The sequence below is a fragment of the Python bivittatus genome, unplaced genomic scaffold, assembly GCF_059951505.1.
Source record: "Python bivittatus isolate LINGU-HERP-01145 unplaced genomic scaffold, Pbiv_v1 ctg000080_np1212, whole genome shotgun sequence".
Classification (NCBI taxonomy): Eukaryota; Metazoa; Chordata; class Lepidosauria; order Squamata; family Pythonidae; genus Python; species Python bivittatus.
Window position 1 is genome coordinate 9,362,317 of NW_028277035.1, and position 19,432 is coordinate 9,381,748.

Consider the following 19,432-nt stretch of genomic DNA (forward strand, 5'->3'; position numbering starts at 1 on the left):
TAAGGGTAGGGTTCAGGGTGCTGTAGAAGGAACATCCAAAAAATATGTGGGCCAGAGGGGTCTCCTCCATGTGACACAGGCAGGTCTGCTCTGCAAAAAGGATATTACTATACCTTCCCTCCAAAATTGCAGAGGAGAAGACATTAAGAAAAAAGCACTGTACTGATTTGAATCTGTGAAATATTATTGTTAAGTACAGCCATTATATTAAAAAAAGAAGAAGAACTGGAAAAAATACTTTTAATGTGACAGGCACCCAAACGTTAGGGATGGAAATTGTGAGTACTCTCTTAATTCTGGGAAAGAAAAACTATGGTCTTGCTTCAGTGGGGACAGTGCTAACTGCCTGTTGGGAAGCAAAGGCTGAAAAAATGATGTCCTTTCTTGCCCAGGAGACAAAAATAGAATCACCTATTGGCTTTGGCTGAGAATATCAAGAATTCTAACACCATCAAATTCCACCAGCTGATCCAAATGTCAAGACTAGGATCCAAATGCAGGGCTAGGAACAAGAGCCACAGGAAGGCAGCTCTGGAGTCAGAGAGTTGTTTCCAGCAGAGGAGCAAAGACCTGGAATCTGATCTTCTATAGCCCAAATTGGTGGCCCGGCTAAATTAGGGGCATTGCTGCCTTTCTTCTCAATTAGGCATGCTGATCACCTTTGCTGTGCCCTGTAGCTGCCAGCATGTTCTTGGGCTTTATGCTCACCAGGATCTGCCCCCTCATGATCTGAGTCAGATACAAACGCATGTGCACGCGCGCGCACACACACAGAGCTTGGGATCATTTTCTTCTGGAACCGCTTCAGGTGGCTAATTGCTGGCCAACTCCTCAAATCAACAGCCCATTTCTGCCTCTTCAGCTTCTGGCTCAAAGAATTTAGAGAGGATCACAGCAGATCAGGGGCATCAGCAGTTAACTACCAAGTGCCTACACCAAGGCAGATGTGTGGCCATATTGTGTGTAGACTGAGAGGCTTCTGGGAGGGGAGATTGAGACCCCCAATGGTTCACCATATGGGCCTTACCGTGCTGTCATACAGTTGGTCTCAGATCTGAGGACAAACTCATTTGATGCAAACCATTTTAAAGTTCTTAGGGTGCCAGCACAAAGAATCGAATGCTCTTCCATTTGAAACAGTCTTTGAGGGATCCAATAAACATAAAATAATATTTTCTGATGAATGAATTCTATTTTGAAATCCTAAGAAGTCTATTTTACATTTCTTCACATTTGGACCCATTGATTCTCTGAAATTGGATATTCCAATTCTTCATTCCACAAGTTCCTTCTGAAACTCAACTCCATCAGTCAACTGTGGCAGGCTGATCAAATAGGCCCCATCTCCGTATAGAGCCAAAAGGCTATGATCCATCCATGGCAAGGGACTGATTTAACATCCAAGCTAAAATCACTATGCCACTGCCCTGAGACAAAAAACAGGACCTATGTGCAACCTCCATTGTGGATTGGGTCCTTAACAACTTGGATCAGGTCCATAGTTGCCACGGTGGCCATGAGCTTCTGAGCCACCTCTAATCCCTGGCCCAGAGAAGACAGATTGAAGTTCCCCAAAACCATAACCATCGCCAACTCTTCCACAGAGTCAAGAAGCTCAGGCAGGGTCACTGCTACACTACAGGGAGGAAGGTAAGCAAGCAGCAACCCCAGCTGATCCCTATGGCCCTGCCTCACAAAGAGAGTCTCACATCCAGCTATGTCTGGGATAGCACTCCTAAAAAAACTGCCAGAGATTCCCAACTGCCACCCCCCCCCCCCAGATTTGACCTGGTATTATATAGTAACAGCTGGAGTCCAGAGCTACTGAAGACCAGGATCACAGGGGCCAGAACACAATATCAGTTGTAAACAGTGAGACTACCTTCACCAAGTCTCCTGCCCCCTGTCTTTTGCCATATTCCCCATTCCCATAACCACTGCAATGCCCTCCCCTGTTCTCTCCACCTCACATTGTCCTCCTCCTCCTCCTCCTCCTCCTCCTCCTCCTCCCCTCCCACTCCCAAACACAAACAGCAGTGGTGGATAAGCCTCCCCCTGGCTACTGGCTTTTCTGAAGCCACTTAGCATTTACACTGAGCAGTGCCTCTTACTCCCTCGCCTGCACCATCAAACCTATTCTGTCTTCTCCCTAGCCATCCTGCTCTTACCTGGGCTGCTAGGGAAGCCTCATATCCCATAGGCCAAAAGTCACCACCACCTTGTCTCTCAACCAAGGGCAGTAGATGAGTCCAGTCACATCCAATCCCTACTCCAAACCACAGTTCAAAGGAAAAGAATGTCCTCACCAGTCTAGATCAACCTAGATCTTCTGGCCACCAGCTGCCACATTGGAATCATGACAGACCATCCAAATCTTGAGTCCCAGAAAGAGGAAAAGAGAAGCTGTCAAGACCATGTAGATCATGAGTCCCAAAGCGAGGAAAAGAGAAGCTGCCAAGATGGCTGCTGAATCACGTGGGTGGTCATGAGGCAGTCACAGGACACAAGTTAGTTCTCCTGCTCCCACTACGACCATCTACCTGAGTATCCAAGTCCTCCATTCAACCAAGGACTCCTACTCCCAGGGCACCATAGCCACAGCCCTCTCGCTGCAGTTGACTGGCCCAGCCAACTGCTGTCCTGTCCCTAGTGCCTACTGGCCAAACACCACCAGTCAGCTGCACCAAAGTTAGCTGGCCTGCAGCCCCACTGACAGCCAGCTACAGCCTTCTGCAATCCTGAACCCAAGACACTGCATCCTGCTGCCACTCTGCCTGTCCATCGCCCCTGAGGTAAGCTGGGGCAGAGCTCTGCTGTTCCTTGGCTGCTACTCCTTCTCACATGTCCCCTGGGGACCTGCGGTACCATCCACACAACTGCTGGTGCCCCTCCACACTGGTAGGACAGACCTCCAACATTGACATGCTCCCAACAACATACTAAAACCCTCTAAAAACAGTGAGCCCAGTCACCACCTATTCACCTACAGGCCATGACCCCCCCCACCCAAAAAAAGACAACCAATTCAGCTGTATATATTGATAAGCAAATATTATAGAAAGTAATATTCAACACACAACTTCTCAAACTCTGTAAAACAATAGAAACAAACTGATTAAAGTGCTGTTGTTTAGCCCAGTAATTCCAGTAAAACATCTTCCTTACTATTTTCAAGCTTGGGTTATTCCACAACTTCATCAAGTGATTCAGGATCAAAATGTAACTTCTTAAGTATTAATAACTAAATGTGTTTATCAGTTTTCAAAGCTGAAAACCAGGATCCCTGTTTAATGTACCCAGACCATAAAACTTGCCAAGATTTCAGATCCAAAGAGGGAGATATTCATAAGAAGTCTCCTTCCAAACAAAAATTGATATTATAGTTGAAAAACTGGTGGGTTGAAGCCACCTTCATTGTAACGTAACCCCAGTTTGACTAAGGATATTCAAGAGGCTTTAGCCTGCCATAAAAACTTTCTCATTAAAAGGGAGCTGGCGTCGCGGCGATACGGCGGGCGATCCTGGGCTCCCAGGATCGCAGCCGATATCTCCTCCCCTGGACGGTCCCGATGGACCTAAGCCGTCCCGTAGAGATGGTGATCGCAAAGGGCACGTCCCGCGGATCTCAGGGATGCCGCAAGTCCCAGATTGATCCCGGGAGAAGCTCTTGAAGCCGGCGGAGGAGAGGCAGCCAAAATGGCTGCGAAAGCCGGGACAGCTCCAAAGGAAGAAGGAAGAGAGGGGTGTCAACTGGGTGAGATGGACTTTTACTATTCAACTATTCTTAGAGAACACCTTAAGTAACTTAAAGAGATTTTTAAAAGTGAAGAAAAGTGGATTAAGCGGCGAGATTGAGCCTTATAAAAAAAGGGGGGACATTTTTTTTTTTCAACTTTCCCTTTTTAGTGGAATTGGCAAGATGTTTTTCTCTTAAAAAAATATATTTTTAACTGGATTGGCTTTTTCTTTTTAATACTCAATAACTCTTTATCTTAAGCCTTTTTTCTAAGATTTCTTTATTGTTATAAGAAATTTATACTTTTTGATTTTGAAATGGGGAAAGTGGAGTTAAGAGAAAGTAAATGAAACAAAGTTGCACTGCCATCTAGAGGCTCGACATAGTGCTTTTTTTCTTCTATTGTGACGCATGCTCAAGGACCCTGTGCTTTCTAAAAAGATAGTGGGATGTGCATGTTTATACAGGTGCCATCCGTAACTATAAACAAGAAAGTGGAGTTGAAAGCGATTTTGAAAATATCAAGATGGAAAGTTTGAGCTAGTCACAAGAGCCCTGATTAGTGGCAGTAGCTCTTCTTTCTGCTAGAAGCTCTGCTTTGCTCTCCATTCCCCCCTCAGTTGGATTTTTTTTTAAAGAGACTTAGTCTTTTCCCTCCTCTTCTTTTTTTTTTTTCTCCTCTTGCTTTTTTTTTTTCTTATTTTTGGCAAGAACAAAGATAAAGAATCCTTTGACTCAATGAAGGTTTATCAAGATAATAAACTATACGAGAAACACAATGCAGAAAAAGATCTTTAAACTATTGAGGATGACTATAAAAAACTGGAAGAAGAGCTGCAGAAATTCCCGCAAAAAAAAAAGAAAAAAAGAAATTAAAGCTAAAATGGACTTAATTAAACATAAAACGGGATCAATGGAAAAGGAAGAAATAGTACAAGAAATCAAAAACATTAAACAGAATTATTGTGAGGCTTATAAACTGAGAATTAAAAGGGTTAATCAACTGATAAATGAAGAGGGACAGACTTGTTCTTGGCACTGAGGGTGAGAAAAAGATTATACAAGATTATAATGGAAAATCGTACTAAGAGAATGCACAAAAAGAAGAAGTAAAACAATATTGAAAGAAACTACTTCAGATGCTTAAAGAAAAAACGAGGGGAATACAACAATGATGGAACTGACAGAAGCTTCAAAAAGCAGAATGTTTGAAAGGACATTTATTATTGCTTTCTCTTACCCAATAATATAGAAAAAGGAATAAACAGCTAGATATTTTGGGATATTGAATGAAAAGGGTGAACTCAAAATTATGCAAGTGCTGGAATAAAGTATAAATCTGAGATATATAGTTAAAAATTGTATTTGATTGTAAATGTTTCAAGAGATTAGACTAAAATTTATACATGGTTGAATATAGTAACATATAGATTTTAAACTAGAGACATTTTTGTTGAAACATGTAGTGAAGAATCTGGTTAGAACTGTAACCCGGTTAGAACTGTAACTGATATTGTAACTGATACTGGTTAGAACTGTAACTTTTAAGAATTGGAAAAATTAAAAAGTACTTATGCAGGAGGAAGTTATTGAAAATTATGAAATGTGCAGAGATGAGTTAAACTGAGATTTGAAATTAGAGTAAGAAGATAAGTAATTTTATATGACACTGAGAAAATATAGTAATGTAATGGATTAGGAAATTTTATAATAGAAATTTGATATTAATTATTATATATATACACATATAATCGATAGATGAAAATGTATTACTAATCCTATTGAAAGTTAAAATTTCTTGTAAAAAATGATTCTATAGATTAGCTATGAATGATTAATAATTGTTAATTGATAAGTATACAAGTATATTTTGAATAGATGATATGAGAATTTAAGATTATGAAAGGGGCACCAACGAGTTGGTAACTGGTTGACACACGGTATAAAATGGAAGATGCTTTTTTTATGCCTTTCTATGTTTTTGTTTGTTCATGTATGTTTTGTGTTTGTTGTAAAAATAAAAAAATATTAAAAAAAAAAAAACTTTCTCATTAATAGGGAACATTAGAATTCCTCTTAAAATGTACCTTAATCTTGATGTAATATTCATTTTGGTCTCACCCCAAAGACTTAATGGGAGTTTTAACCCCTGAGTTATATCTACTGAAATTGCAGCCATGTATATTTGGCAGCTGATTCCAATTTAACTGCTGCAATATCCAAAATATCAGTTACCCAACAGACCTTGTCAGATGCTTGTCTATTTATTCTAAATCCAGATTGAGATGGGTGAATTATACAGCAGAAGGTATTGCTTTCTGAAGCCTCCTGGCTGGTGCTGAAGTTAATATTTTGGTTTCCAGATTAAGCAAAGATATTGGTCTATAACATGCACGTCTTGCAGGGTCTTTCTCAAGATTTAATATTACTGCAATATAAGCCTCACAAATGATAAAGGAAATATAGAAAGATTAAATGATTGGCTATGGATCTCTAATAACACAGGCACCAATAATCCATGAATGTTCTATATCATTCAACTGGAAATTCATCTGGTCCATGGGCTTTCCCAGATTTCACTGATTGACATATCTTTGTAATTAATTATAATGCTAATGTTTGTATCAGTTTATTGTTATTTTCCCAAGAGATCTCCCATTTCAATGTTTCCCAGAAAATTGATACTTTGCTGTTCAGTTACAGAAGTTCCCAACTGATATAGCTGAATATAAAAATCATAAAACTAATGATTGATAAATACTGTCTTATTAAGTAACTGTTCATTCATTTGCTTGAATTCCAGATACAGAATGTCATTATTTCTGTTATTTCAAATAATAAGCTGGTAACTTTACAGCTTTGTCTCCTGGTTTCTCTCTGATCTCTCCCAGTATTTCTGGTCAATATATTTCAAGGAATAGTCAACTTGTTCTGAGTGTAGTAGCTCAATGTAATATGTTTCATCTGTGGGCTTCCAGCACATAACAAAAATGATTTTTTTAGCCACCTTTCCCAATTTATAAGATTAGAGTCTCTGAGTCTCTTTTGCTGAGGAAAAAGCAATATAGATGCCCAGATCAATGCCTTGAACACATCCCAGAGAATTAATGTATTGATGGAACTCTGATTCATTTGAAACAAAAAAGCACACATTTCCTTCTTAATTTGTTCTACAAAAATAGAATACTTAGAAGAGAAATATTCAAATGCCATTTAGCACTGGATGATTTATAAATATTGAATTTCCCAGTTAGAGTCACTGAAATTGCAATAGGGCCTATTGAGGAGGGCATAACTTGATTCACTGAGGCAGAAAAAATGTTCAAAAATCAAATTTAGTCAGTCAAGTTTGTTACAGAGATTGACCAGTGATTAATAAAACAGAAATTAAAAATGCAAAATATAAAGAACTGAGAAAAGATTAAATAGATATCTAGAATAAAAGGTAGAAGTGCAATCCTTAAGATATTAAAATAAGAATAAACTAAAATAAGATATCAGTGATAAATACTGATAAAAGTTAAATTTACTGAAACATTTAAAATACACAACGTATAGCAGCGTTGTATAAACTTATGTCTTATTCAACTCCAACAACAATACTTCCAGTGCTTAGGGTATATAGAGCCAAGATCATCCCATTGTTAACCTATGGAGCTGAAATTTGGGGTTCTTTGGTAACCCCGTCCTTAGAAATACCACAAAACAAATTTTTAAGAAGAATTCTTCTGGTTGGACCAACGGTTCCAGCCAGCGCCATTAGGGCAGAAACAGGTATTTTCCCATTAAGTGTATCTGCCCTATTAAAAGTAGTAAAATATTGGAGACGATTGATTGAGATGGAGGAGTTTAGACTGCCAAAACAATGCTTTTTAGAACAATTGTCAGCTCCTGAGATCACCAATTGGGTTGGACTTTTGTATAAAGCTACAACAACTATGGGCCTCTCCCCCCTTTTACTTCAACCCCTTGGAGACCAGGCAGTTAAAATCATTAGACAAAGAGCACAAGATATTAGTGCTCAACAAGATATTGAAATCTTATCTGCTACGAAGTCGGTTGGCTTAGCCAGAAATAAGACTATTTTTGGTATAGGAAGGTATTTGACAGTCCCAACGCCCTTAATGTATCGCAAAATCTTTACACGATTAAGATTTAACCAGCTGGAAACTCAGGAAGTAACGGGCCGGTACGCAGGCATACCATATCAGGAGAGACTTTGTTTTTGTGGTAAAAGTAGAGTGGAAAATTTAGTCCATATAATTTTTGAATGTCATCTGTATGAACAAATAAGACAGAAGTATATAAAGCAGTATATTACAGTTAGACCTTATATATCCTGTGATTTTATATTGGACCGATTATTGTCAGGCTACAATCAACATGTGGTTAGGAGTATCACTAAGTTCATTAATAAGGCGATAAAAATTAGAGAGGAATTTAGAGCAGCCAATGTCATAAATTGTAAAGATGATGAACTGAGTTAAGACAGTTCCTGGTTCTATAATTATAATTTTAACTGTATATTGGATTTTATATTTAATATGGTATTAGATTGTTTTTATGAAATTGAAATGGCCAGAAGGCTAATCAATAAAGATTGACTGACTGACATTTAAAATTAAATTAGGGGTGTAATAAAATATTACTATGTTAAGAAAAAAATATAATCGAATAATCTCCCAACAAATTTTAAGAAAAGCAATTGAACTTCCACAGGATCAATAAGACTTGTTTGGTTAATTAAAAAAATAAGCTATTATAAGTCTAAATTAAGAGGGTTGACCTCAGATTGAGAAAGTTTATCAGTAATTATGACAGTGATTAAAAGAAAAGGACTTTCAATGCGTTTGCCCGTGCCCTGTCCTTGTAATTATCTGTTTATGTATTTTAATTGCTGCAGTGCAAAAACTGGCAGTGTTATACGTGATAAAAGGTTTCTTGACTGGTAGAAGAAAATCAGTGAAGAAATATTCATTTTTACTTGTAAAATTAATCAGTAATGGGAGAATAAAGGTTTGCCAACTTCCCTGCTAACAGGGGCAGTATAAAAGCACATGAAGGATGGTCTCCATGTCACCTGTGCTACAAGGACAAGTTCTTTCACACGTGGGGACTTCAGTAAATCTACCTTTGGGTCACTGTGAACTCCAATGAGGGGACTCATCAACACCTCCCGATACAGTGTACAGAGACATGCAAACCTACTTGTGTCCATTGACATACACACACACAGACACACAGACACACACACACCCCACATACAGAATACATATTTTGAGACTAAAATACATTTGGAATTCTATATTTCATTTGGAAGTCTATAATTCAGAGAAAATATATTGAAAGCATCAACTGTTTCTCCCATTTTTTCCCATTTATAGATCGAAGGCTCAGGGTCATCCTAGAAAAAGACAAAGCTGCTTTAAGGTTCTACAGAGAGGTGCTATCACCATAGTCCTTTGTACTCTGAAGCATCTTGTTGGAAACTGAATTTGAAGCACTGCATGGCCTTAATGCCAAATTGTATGCAATATCACACACCACAGTCATATTGTTCCTGTGTTAAAGTATCTGTAATGTTATCAGATCTTTTCTGTGCAGCTAAATGAGGCCCCTGGAGTATCTCTTCTCTCTAGGTAAATGCTTCCTAAAACCCAGCATGCTATAATAAATTCTCATGAATGCCAGAAGAGTGTCTTTTATGTACAGTGAATATGCCTTTACTAAGTAGGAATATTTGAAAGGGAAAGTATTTTAGATCTGTTTCACTCAAAATTCCTTAATATCCCCAAATACTTTCTAAAAAATTGCAGCTGAGATTTTTTTTCAAAACCTCCCCTTCCTTCCTTCTCTTGATTAGTGTTCATGCTGAACGTTTAACCACTCGTATAAGGGGGTATTGATTCTTATTTCTGAAGTCCATGTACAAAGACGTTATATCCATGTCTTTAGTGTCCCCAACAAGATGGAAGGTGAATTTCTGGAGCAGAGTGCTGAAGAACAGGAAGAGCTCCATCTGAGCCAGGGCCTCCCCCGGACAGGCCCGCTTCCCTGCAATAACAAAGAAGAAAACAAAGCTTATTTAGGAAGTACACTTGCTGGAATTGTCACTGATAAAAGAATAGCATGGAATAAGTAAGCATGTTACTTTAAAACACATCCAATGCCTTCCAGAGGACTCTACCTGCTGAGAATGGCATGAAAGCATCTCTTTTCCTGAACTGGCCCTTTTCATCCAAAAAATGATCTGGATTGAACCTCTCTGGAGTCTCCCAGTGGAGAGGGTCAAAATGTGCAGAGGTGAGCATTGTAGAAACAGCCGTGTACTAGAGGGAGAGGAAGAAACAGATTGCATTAGTTGTTGTTCATACAGAGCAGAAAGAGCATCCAGTTCTCACTTGCCTCAAATAAAAACAGGTCAGTGGGGAGCACTCTGCAAGCACTCTGTGAACATGGAGGGAAGGAGAGGAAGGGGCAGTCCCTGCCTTAATAGATATTTCTCTGAACTGCTTTTTTATTCCAATTGCCTTGGATATGAAGGATCTGGGGATATATCTGTAAGTCATCCTTTCTTTCTCACCCCCCAAAATCTTGATAAACAGTTCTTTCACCACACCTTGGGAAAGTTGTAACCACGGAATGTTGTGTCACATGTTGTTGCCCGTGGAAAGTTCTCAAGGCTCCCTTTCCGATACCGTTGAACCTCATGGATAATGGCATTTGTGAAAGGCATCTTCAACCGGTCTTCCATGCTTGGAGTGCGGTTTGCACCCACCACCTCGTCAATCTCCTGTTGCACCTTAGCTGTGAGAAAAAAATATTGAGAAGACATGCTGAGCACCTGCAGTCAGCTACCGCTTGGATAGAAACATGTTTTTCAAAGCACATACAGAGAAGACACTCCTAGACAGGACAATGGCTCCTCCTCCTCCTCCTCCTCCTCCTCCTCCTCCTCCTCCTCAGAAGTCATTTCCCAGTGAAGACCACTTCAATTTTTCTAATCCAAAAAGATGTGATTCATATTGTTTTTCTATGTCTTTGTGCCTTACTAGACATGCTGAGAGCCAGCAAACATCAAGCATTTCCATATGGAGTTTCTGAAGATTATAGTCTCCACCCAAAAATGCAGTGAATAGATTAATTTATATTAATTGCCTAAACCATTATTATATGCATACAGTCCTTGTTAAGGCTAGGACAGTAGATATTATCTGCAAGAGATTTTCAATAATAAATTGGCTCATTCATCATATAACCACTGACAGTGATACTAGAATCCCATAAAGCAAGTACTAAATTAACGCAGTTGGCTGCTCCCTGTGTCCCTGTATAAAAGAAGGAGAAGGAGAAGGAGAAGGAGAAGGAGAAGGAGAAGGAGAAGGAGAAGGAGAAGGAGAAGGAGAAGGAGAAGGAGAAGGAGAAGGAGAAGGAGAAGGAGAAGGAGATTGTTGTTAAAGCATTCAATCATTTCTGCCTCTTCATGATACAATGGATATAATTTCCCTAGAATGGTCTGTCAGTAGCTGCTTCTTCAAAATCCCCACGAAATCTCATTTTCTGGAAGACTTGGTGGAGGACCCATTTGTTCCCAGGGCATGTTAGCTAGACTGCATAATTTAAAACAACAACAACAAAAATAAAAACATTCAGGAAGAAGACAGTGGCAAAGCACTTCCATAATGGTTCCAAGAAATTTGAATAAATGCAACTGCAATGACTTGAACTTTACTCAACAGTATTTTGAGGATTAATTATGGAAGCCCTAAGAGACCTGTAACCTTTCTGTTTTTGTGTTCATTTCTGTACCTTGAACGTGCGTCAACTTGGCCACCACAAGGAAGCTTAAGAGCAAAGTGTTGCTTATGCTTACTGTCCCAGCAAAAAAGAGTTCAAGCACAGAATGCACAAGGTTTTCAGGAATGTAGATAATCTCAGATGAGTTCTGCTGCTGAGGAAAAAACAGAGGGAAAAGGAAAGAATAAAGAATTTTACTTGGAATTCAAGTACCGTAGTTCATGAAGTTCTTTGTAATGATTCTTCCAGTTAAAGGAAACTTAATTCAGTCAGAATGCCTTTAGGGTATATAGAAAAGATCTGGACACTTCCTGTGAGCACCGTGGCAAGCTGATGTCTTACTGGTTTGCTGATTAGAAAGACAGCTTTTGTGACGGAAATCGCGGCTGGATGCTGGATCCAGGCTGGCGTAATCTCTCTGGATCAAAGGAGAGATTGTTGAAATCATCCATGTGACTCCAGAGAGCTGCTACTCATGAGTAGACCGTGGAAATTATCGTTTTATGGTCACCTTAGGAGTGAAGTGGCTGGGATTCGGGGTTACATCAAGCTGACACTCACAAAGCAGTCTTATGGACACAAAGCTCAGCCAAGCTTTATATCTTAATCACTTTTTTGAATTTTTTCATGTGTTATATTTTGGAGAGGTTAAGATCCTTTGGACTCGCAAGGTGGTACTGTATTTATCAGGTGAGTCTCCACCTCCTTAAAAAACGATGGTCTAAATTTGATCTTAAACATTCTGAAAATATATGATTTTGGAGTGGGGAGGACTATGAAGCAAAAGGGTGCTTAGTATATGGATTTTGGAAAGTTAATAATGGATTAAGGGTCAGAGAAATTTGGAATTATAGTTTTGAATTTATTAGGAGATATCTTCTTATGGGAAAATGACGACTGCTTTTGTTTCTTTATGATAAAGAGACCTTGAAGGTTGGACATTACAGGGAGCCAGAGGACAAAGAAAATGGAGCAGAAATTCTCAGTGCAACCATTTAAATGCCTCTCAGCCAAGTTACTGGATAGAATGGATCAACTGCTTGAGAAACTGGGCAGAACATGTTTTAATGAAGTTGTAAAACAAGAACAAGTTGTAATGATGTTTAATTTGAAGGAGGACTTAAATGTAATGCAAAGGGATTTGATGGATGATTTATTCTGTAAAGGAGATGAACAGATACCAAACCAGGAAACAGATTTGGATAATTTTTTTTCTTCTGGATATACAAAAGAGCTCTGCTAAGGTTTCAGAAGACTTTTTTAGAAGCAGCAAGCAAAAGGATAAACTTTATCTTATGGACATGAGAAAGAAAGAAAGAAAAGAAAGAAATCTGTTAAAGTCCTGAAGAATTTTTGTTTGGATACACAGATGACCAGCAAATTACCTCTGGGACTTTTTTTTAATTTTTTTTTTTTTGAGGGGGTTAAAGAATAATTTTAAAAATTCAGGGAACGTTTATAAGCTTGGCTTGTTTGATCAGGGCTAAAAGAGGAAAATAGTTATATCTGGCTGCCTGTACTGGACTTTTGCTGACAAAGAATGGTTGATGAAGCATTTGGATTTTGTTTGTTTGTTACTTAAGATATGAGTTATGGGGAGAAGAGAAATTAGGTTTTACTCAGAGATGGTGATAAGCTATTAAAATTATTTTTACCTGCTGGGGTGAAGGGGTTAGTTACTTTTTCTTTTTTTTTATTTTCTTCTTCCCTCTTTTTTCTTTTCTACACTCCCCCCTCCCCTTTTCTTTTATTTGTGTGTGTTTTTCTGTTTGTATTTTTTGTAATTTGTATTGACTTTTATTCTTTTCATTTATAATTCTTAATAAGATTATTTTTTAAAAAAGAGAATATATAGAAAAGATCCTATTTTCTAAGGTGTCTCTGGGTTTAGTATTTGATACAGAGGAAGAAGCAGCTAGTCCATACAGTATCATGAGGTGGTCCTCCAACCAAATATTTACTACAAGGAATGGCCAGACTAAGAGAATGGATATTCTGATTTTTACTTGGGTTGTTATTTAGAGCTGGGCTAAAGCAGTTCCTAAGGTATATGCTTAGAAAACAGAATTAAATCTGATCATAGAAGCTTGGATGTTTTATCTGAGGGACTAATGATAACAGAAATTGCTTGTATAAGATCATTCCAGGAAATTGCCCTTGGATCCTGTGCATACGATCTATTGTGAGTCTAAAGAAATGTCCTGTAAAGAGTGAATTAGAATGGAAAACAAAATTCTATACACACTCATTTTTTAAAAAATAAGATCTTACATACTGTAAATATAGCAGCCTTATTTTAAGAAAGTGTGCTCCTTTTACTTTGATTTGTGAATAAAGAATACCAAATGGAGATTTCTCATGCTCAGCCTATCTGGAGAATAGTATATCTATTTTTAGCTACAGCAACTATAGCCAGAAGAAAAATATATACCAAGAACTGGCCACGTGAGAGTTGTCCAAGAGCAAAGATAGAATGTGAAGAGTAAATAGTTTTATATTAGTTCATATTAGATGAACTAGTTTCATCTTAGATGCATATCAGGGAATACTCATTATATTTATGCAGAAATAATATATATGCATACCTTCTCTGACTTGATAAGAAAACAGTCAATATAGTCACGGGGATTCTGAGGATCCAATGTCTTCCGGTGGAAATCCACTTTCTCATGGATAAAGTCGCAGAGTTTTTTAGTATCAGCAAAAATCTTGGTGTGTTGCCCAGGAAAGTGTTCCATTATTTTCGGAAAAGTATTATACAGCTGTAGCAAAGTTCATGTTAAATATTATACCTTTTTATGGTGGAGTCTTAATGCTCCAAATATTCAGAAGTTAACTTTTACAGTCATATTGCTAGTTGTCAAGCCTCAAATAAGTGCCAAGGCCAAGAAGGCAAGAACTGGATTTCACAAAAGTATCTGTAACGGTAGTCTCAAATAAACAGAGAATCTGGGAAACTGTAATAGGAATTTATATTTATAGTGAGTTAATTAAAGCAAAGTCTCATTGAAAAACTTTTCCCCAGATGTCTCCTTACTTGGGCTGAGTTGTCAGTCGATTCACCCACTGTTTTCCCACCCTACCCATAATCTCTCATATTAATGGATAATAGTGTAACTGCTCATAGTCTTTGAAATGGGGAAGATAGAGTGTGGTTATTAGTGCAAGCGTAACAGAGCTGCTTGGAAACAAGTTGAAGAGAGAGACACATGTCAATAATTCAACATGATAATTGCTATTGCCAATATTATTTATCATATGTGTGGCAATGAGCTTCTTACAAAGAATCTATAATATAGCTTTTGGGTTTGTATGGAATACTGCTATTGTTTTCATATCACAAAGCTCATAGCATGGAGAGAATAGCAGTGATACATTAACATTAAAAGGCATTAGCCCCTCCAGTGAAATTCCATGTTTGGATCTCCCTGGCAAGTCAAGAAGTGAGTACTAGAAACAAGCAGGTCAAGGCCCAAAGGAGTTATTGCTCTGATGACCAGAAAAATGGACCTTGTAAGCCCAGCCAGGAGAGGTGAACTGGGAATCAGCTGGTGTTTGGATGGCTCCGCCTCACTCTATGTCTAGATTTGGTTTCTCGAGCTTGGTAGCTCATCACCTCTAGTGTTCACATTTCTGGCTTGAACATGTGCACCCCTGCTAGTAAAAATGAAGCTTCAAGACAGGAGGAGCAACGAAGATGAGTTAACATACCATTCCTAAGAAACTACTAAAGAAACCGAATTGAGATTCCATAATCTTTTGATTTTCCATGAAGGTTTGATCTTTGTAATCAAACCGATGGCCAAAGACGACTGCACAGATCACATTAGAAACAGCACTTGTAAATCTTCTTCTTGGGTCAAAAGGTTGCCCTGCAAGAAAGGCCACAAAACTCTGTGAGTGAGAGCAGAGAATGCAGATCTTTCCTTCTGCAAATCTCATTACAAACCTAGAACAAAAAGGTTTCAGGTCACCCAAGTCTGCATGATTATTCTCCATCTGTTGCAAGAACTGAATATGAATACAATTTAAAATCCTATAACCTCTGTAAGCAAAATCCTCAGTAATGCGTCCATGATCTTTCTAGAATGAGGAGGTCCAGATGGTTAATTACTCTGGAATCCATTAAATATATGTTCAAATATATATTAAATATATGAAAACCTAGACTATGTTTCCACCAGTTTGTTCACAAACTTATTGCTGGCTTCTGCTGTCTAGAATTATTTTCTCATTGCCTGGGGCTCCTCCAGCTGCCTCCTTCTGGTCATGGCTGTTTTGTTTTTTGTTTTGTTTTCCTTTCCTTTGACCAACCCAATTCTTCTTTACCTCTCTGAATTTTCTGCTCCTCTTTCCAGTTTTAATTGAGCTTCCATTCCTTCCATTCCTCTCTCCTTCTTATCTATCCAACGCTTTTTTATAAAAACAAAAACCACACTTTTTTTATATTTCTTTTCCTATCTCCTTCCAGAACAGACTTGTGTATCAAAGATGGTTTTCGAAGGTGCCACAACCCTCTGAATGGATTCTGTTTGTGGCCTTTTTATTCAAATCCATGTTGCCTTCCAGATCTGCATCCCTCATGCGGCCTGTTCTTACCCACATTTTCCTTACTTCCCTTAGTTTACCTACCTCATTTACCCACAAAGTGTTTTGCTGCCTGCTGAATTTGCCTGATGTGTAATTTAGCATTATATTCAAACCTGATTAAACATAACCATGGTTTAAAAATTATAATTGCCCCCTGAAACAACTTCCTGGTATTTCTGATCTCTCAGTTACTGCAGCCACACTAAAATTTCACTACTTCTGGGCATGTTTGTAATTTTATGAAGCCAAGGGCTGACAATGGATAGAAAAGAGGGGGAAGCAGCTAGAAAGCTGTTTGTATTTCCTAGGTGTATTTCTGTTTGTGCTTCTGAACACCACTGTGAAAAAAACATGAGGTGCGGGGGACACTTGTCACTATCTTTCTTTTTCTTTGTTTTGTGCACTTAAGTGCAGAAGGATTTGTGTTTCAGTTTAGAATCTAGTTCTCCTGTAACCTCATAGAACACAAAACCCCTTTCCACTTCTTTTTAAAAATGAAATTATTCTTCTGCAGGAGAACTACTTTCGGTTTCTTTGGAGGACCTTGTATGCTGCCCACTTCCTCCGCTAGACAAAGGGCTTCCTCCTGCACCCTCTCGGACATTCTTTTCTTCCCCATCCCAAAATCTCGCAAGGTGGTCAGTGTGAACCGTCGCATCTCCTTCCATCTGTTCTGATCGGAGGTATTCATACCTGAAACCAAAGACACAGGGAAGAGATCACAATGTCAGTCATTTTTCAGCTTTTGTGGAGGAGATATACAGTAAATGATGGTTTCAGGCACTTTCCTTCTTCAGATCTTTGCCTCATTGATAGCTGAAACAGGTCACTGCGTTGCAATAAATTATGGATCACAAGAGCTTCCCTCCCCACTTTGAAAGTAAACACAATTTGGGGCTTGAAATACTGATTGACCAAACCACACAGCCTCCATTTCATTCATTCATTCATTCATTCTGAATTTATATAGTCACCCATCTCAACAATTTATTCTGGGCAGCAGGCAATATTAAAAATAAAAATAAAACAATTACAATAACAGTTATACAACGTAAAACACATAGCAGCCAAGAAGAATACATTTTCTTAGTCATTAGCACACCCAGGAGATGGGACCCTTTGCACATCCAGGGACCCAGGCCCGGGCATCTTACCACCCCTGACTGCTCTCATATCAAGAGGAGAATGAATAAGGTTGTGGAAATCATGACACAAGTTTCTGTAACTAAGATGTAGACACAGAAATCTGTATACTGGACTTAGAGACAGCTCTGTACTGAGATGCAATTTTCAGTGAGTGGAAGAAAATTAGACTCACTTCAAAATGTGTTTTTGTGCAGTGTTTTTGTGCAGTAGAGACATTCATTGGCTAAGAGAAAATATTTCCTTTGGAAGGTACAGTATATGAAATTAATTTTGAACATTATTCCAGATGGCATCAACCAAAGGAGTCGTTTTGAAAAAGACTTCTGTGTCTATTTCCAAAGGACCAATGTAGAGATGAGATGTTTTATCCTTTGCATGCATGCATACATACATATACAGTGTGTGTGTGTGTGTGTAAATGAACCTTATCAGACTCCATAATGGACCAGTGCAGTGAAAGGAAAGATGGTATAGAAATGTTTTCTTCTCTCTCCCACAGTCATGACCAAATTAACATTTCTGCAAAATCATCTTTCTCTATGCCTTAATGGCAGAATTTAAAATGCATGTAGCAGCTTAAAGAAAAACAAGAACAAATCAGGAAATGCAAGAGAACCAACCATGATCACGGAATATTCGCTTGGTCATGGGTGTAATAATACGTCCACTGAATTCTTCCGCATGATCTACCAAAGCATCTTTTATCATCTCATATCCACAGAGCACAACCTGTGGTTTTGATCCAATCCAGATGGTAAAGATAGAACCATATTTTCCAATCAGCTAAGGGTAGAATTAAATGAAAACCTAGTTAATTAGGTGATTACAAGTTTTTTGCGACGTTATTCCAAAGCATGTTTGAAATACTTTTTAGATTATTACAGAGAAACCTTCAGAATGTTCAAGGAAAGCTCCAATAACTCTTAATATCCACAGGGTACACAAATATGATTAGGTACCAGTACATTGTACACGCCCCCTAGTTTGTGGGATATGGCTAATAATATGTTGACTTATGGTCATCTCTGGATTAAAGATCCTAGCTTGCATGGAATAGCATGCACTGCTCATGATAAAACTAAGCTTTGGTTGCATTTGTGACATACTAGCCAAAAGTACCAAAGCTCAACAATACCGTTCTTACCACTAACAAGGAATTTTACAAGTAGCACAACTATAAGACCGATAGTCTAATCTATTCTTTCTTCAGTTTGTTATACAGATTTATATGAAATCCACAATTGACCAACAGTTTGATGGGCACTGGAGGTCAATATTTATGGGCCCATATGGTGACCACCATGTGATAGGGAAGATTCAATATGGAATGTATGAAAAATAAAAACTCAACAGCATAAATTAATGAATGAGAGAAATGATAGAATAATATAGGCTGTGGGTTTGTGAGCAAGACCAAGACTGAGATGGATATAATCAATCAGAATAAAGGTGGTCTGATCTTGTTACTACTTATTATTTCTTGTAATGAACTTAATAGCCTCCATTGTTTTTATCAGGCTGCCACAAGGCAACTCTAAGCTAAAATTCCTGCTGAAAATATACATGAACACTGAGTTAAAAAAAAAAACAAAACTTCAAACTACTAAAATTAAGGAAAGGAAGTAATCTAGATAGACGTCAAAGCAATCGTACCTTTTTATAGGATTTGCTCAGAGGTAGTACATCTCGCTGCAAAAGGTTCCCCAGAAAAGGCCACGGAGTAGGTCCTGGGGGCAACTGCCCTTTTTTCTTGTACATTTGGAAGGAAGAGAAAAGGGTAATAAGTATAGAGAGGAGAAGCAGAGCTCCTGCCCATGTCAGCTCCATCCTTCTCTGAGTTATTTTCCTCTTCAAAAATCCAAGAAACTGTTTAAATGAGACAAGATTGAAAGAAGGAGGCCCACTGGAGAACAAACCAAACCTAAGTTCCAGATTTCCTCTAACCTTTGCACATCTCCTTGTTTGCTTTCTGCTCCATTTGTCCTTTCCCCTCTATTAGTATAGGAAAGTTACTTATCAACATCCATAACCTCTGACTGTGGGCACAAATAAGTTAGTGTTTCTGTGTTTTTTGGGGGGGGGGAGATATGTAGTGCATGTAGGCTGGGTTCAAAACTGAGACATTTGCCTTTTATGTAACATTCAAGGTAAGGGCCCTTTCAG

At 38.4% G+C, this 19,432-nt stretch overlaps 1 protein-coding gene across 2 annotated transcripts; it reads right to left on the minus strand.

Annotated features, from left to right (window-relative positions):
* Positions 1-9,025: 9,025 nt before the first annotated feature.
* LOC103067414 (cytochrome P450 2B4-like) lies at positions 9,026-19,215 on the minus strand. 2 transcript variants are annotated; one of them, XM_025174694.2, is made up of 9 exons: positions 18,923-19,215; positions 17,890-18,052; positions 16,667-16,816; positions 15,245-15,405; positions 14,119-14,295; positions 11,546-11,684; positions 10,356-10,543; positions 9,924-10,065; positions 9,026-9,790 (listed from the first exon to the last, which is right to left on the minus strand). In XM_025174694.2, exons 1-9 carry the CDS (start codon positions 19,094-19,096, stop codon positions 9,603-9,605), a joined length of 1,482 nt encoding a protein of 493 aa, XP_025030462.1. In that variant the 5' UTR covers positions 19,097-19,215; the 3' UTR covers positions 9,026-9,602. The 2 variants fall into 2 exon arrangements, with proteins under 2 accessions (XP_025030462.1, XP_025030461.1); XM_025174693.2 differs by having other exon boundaries at positions 11,546-11,687.
* Positions 19,216-19,432: the final 217 nt, after the last annotated feature.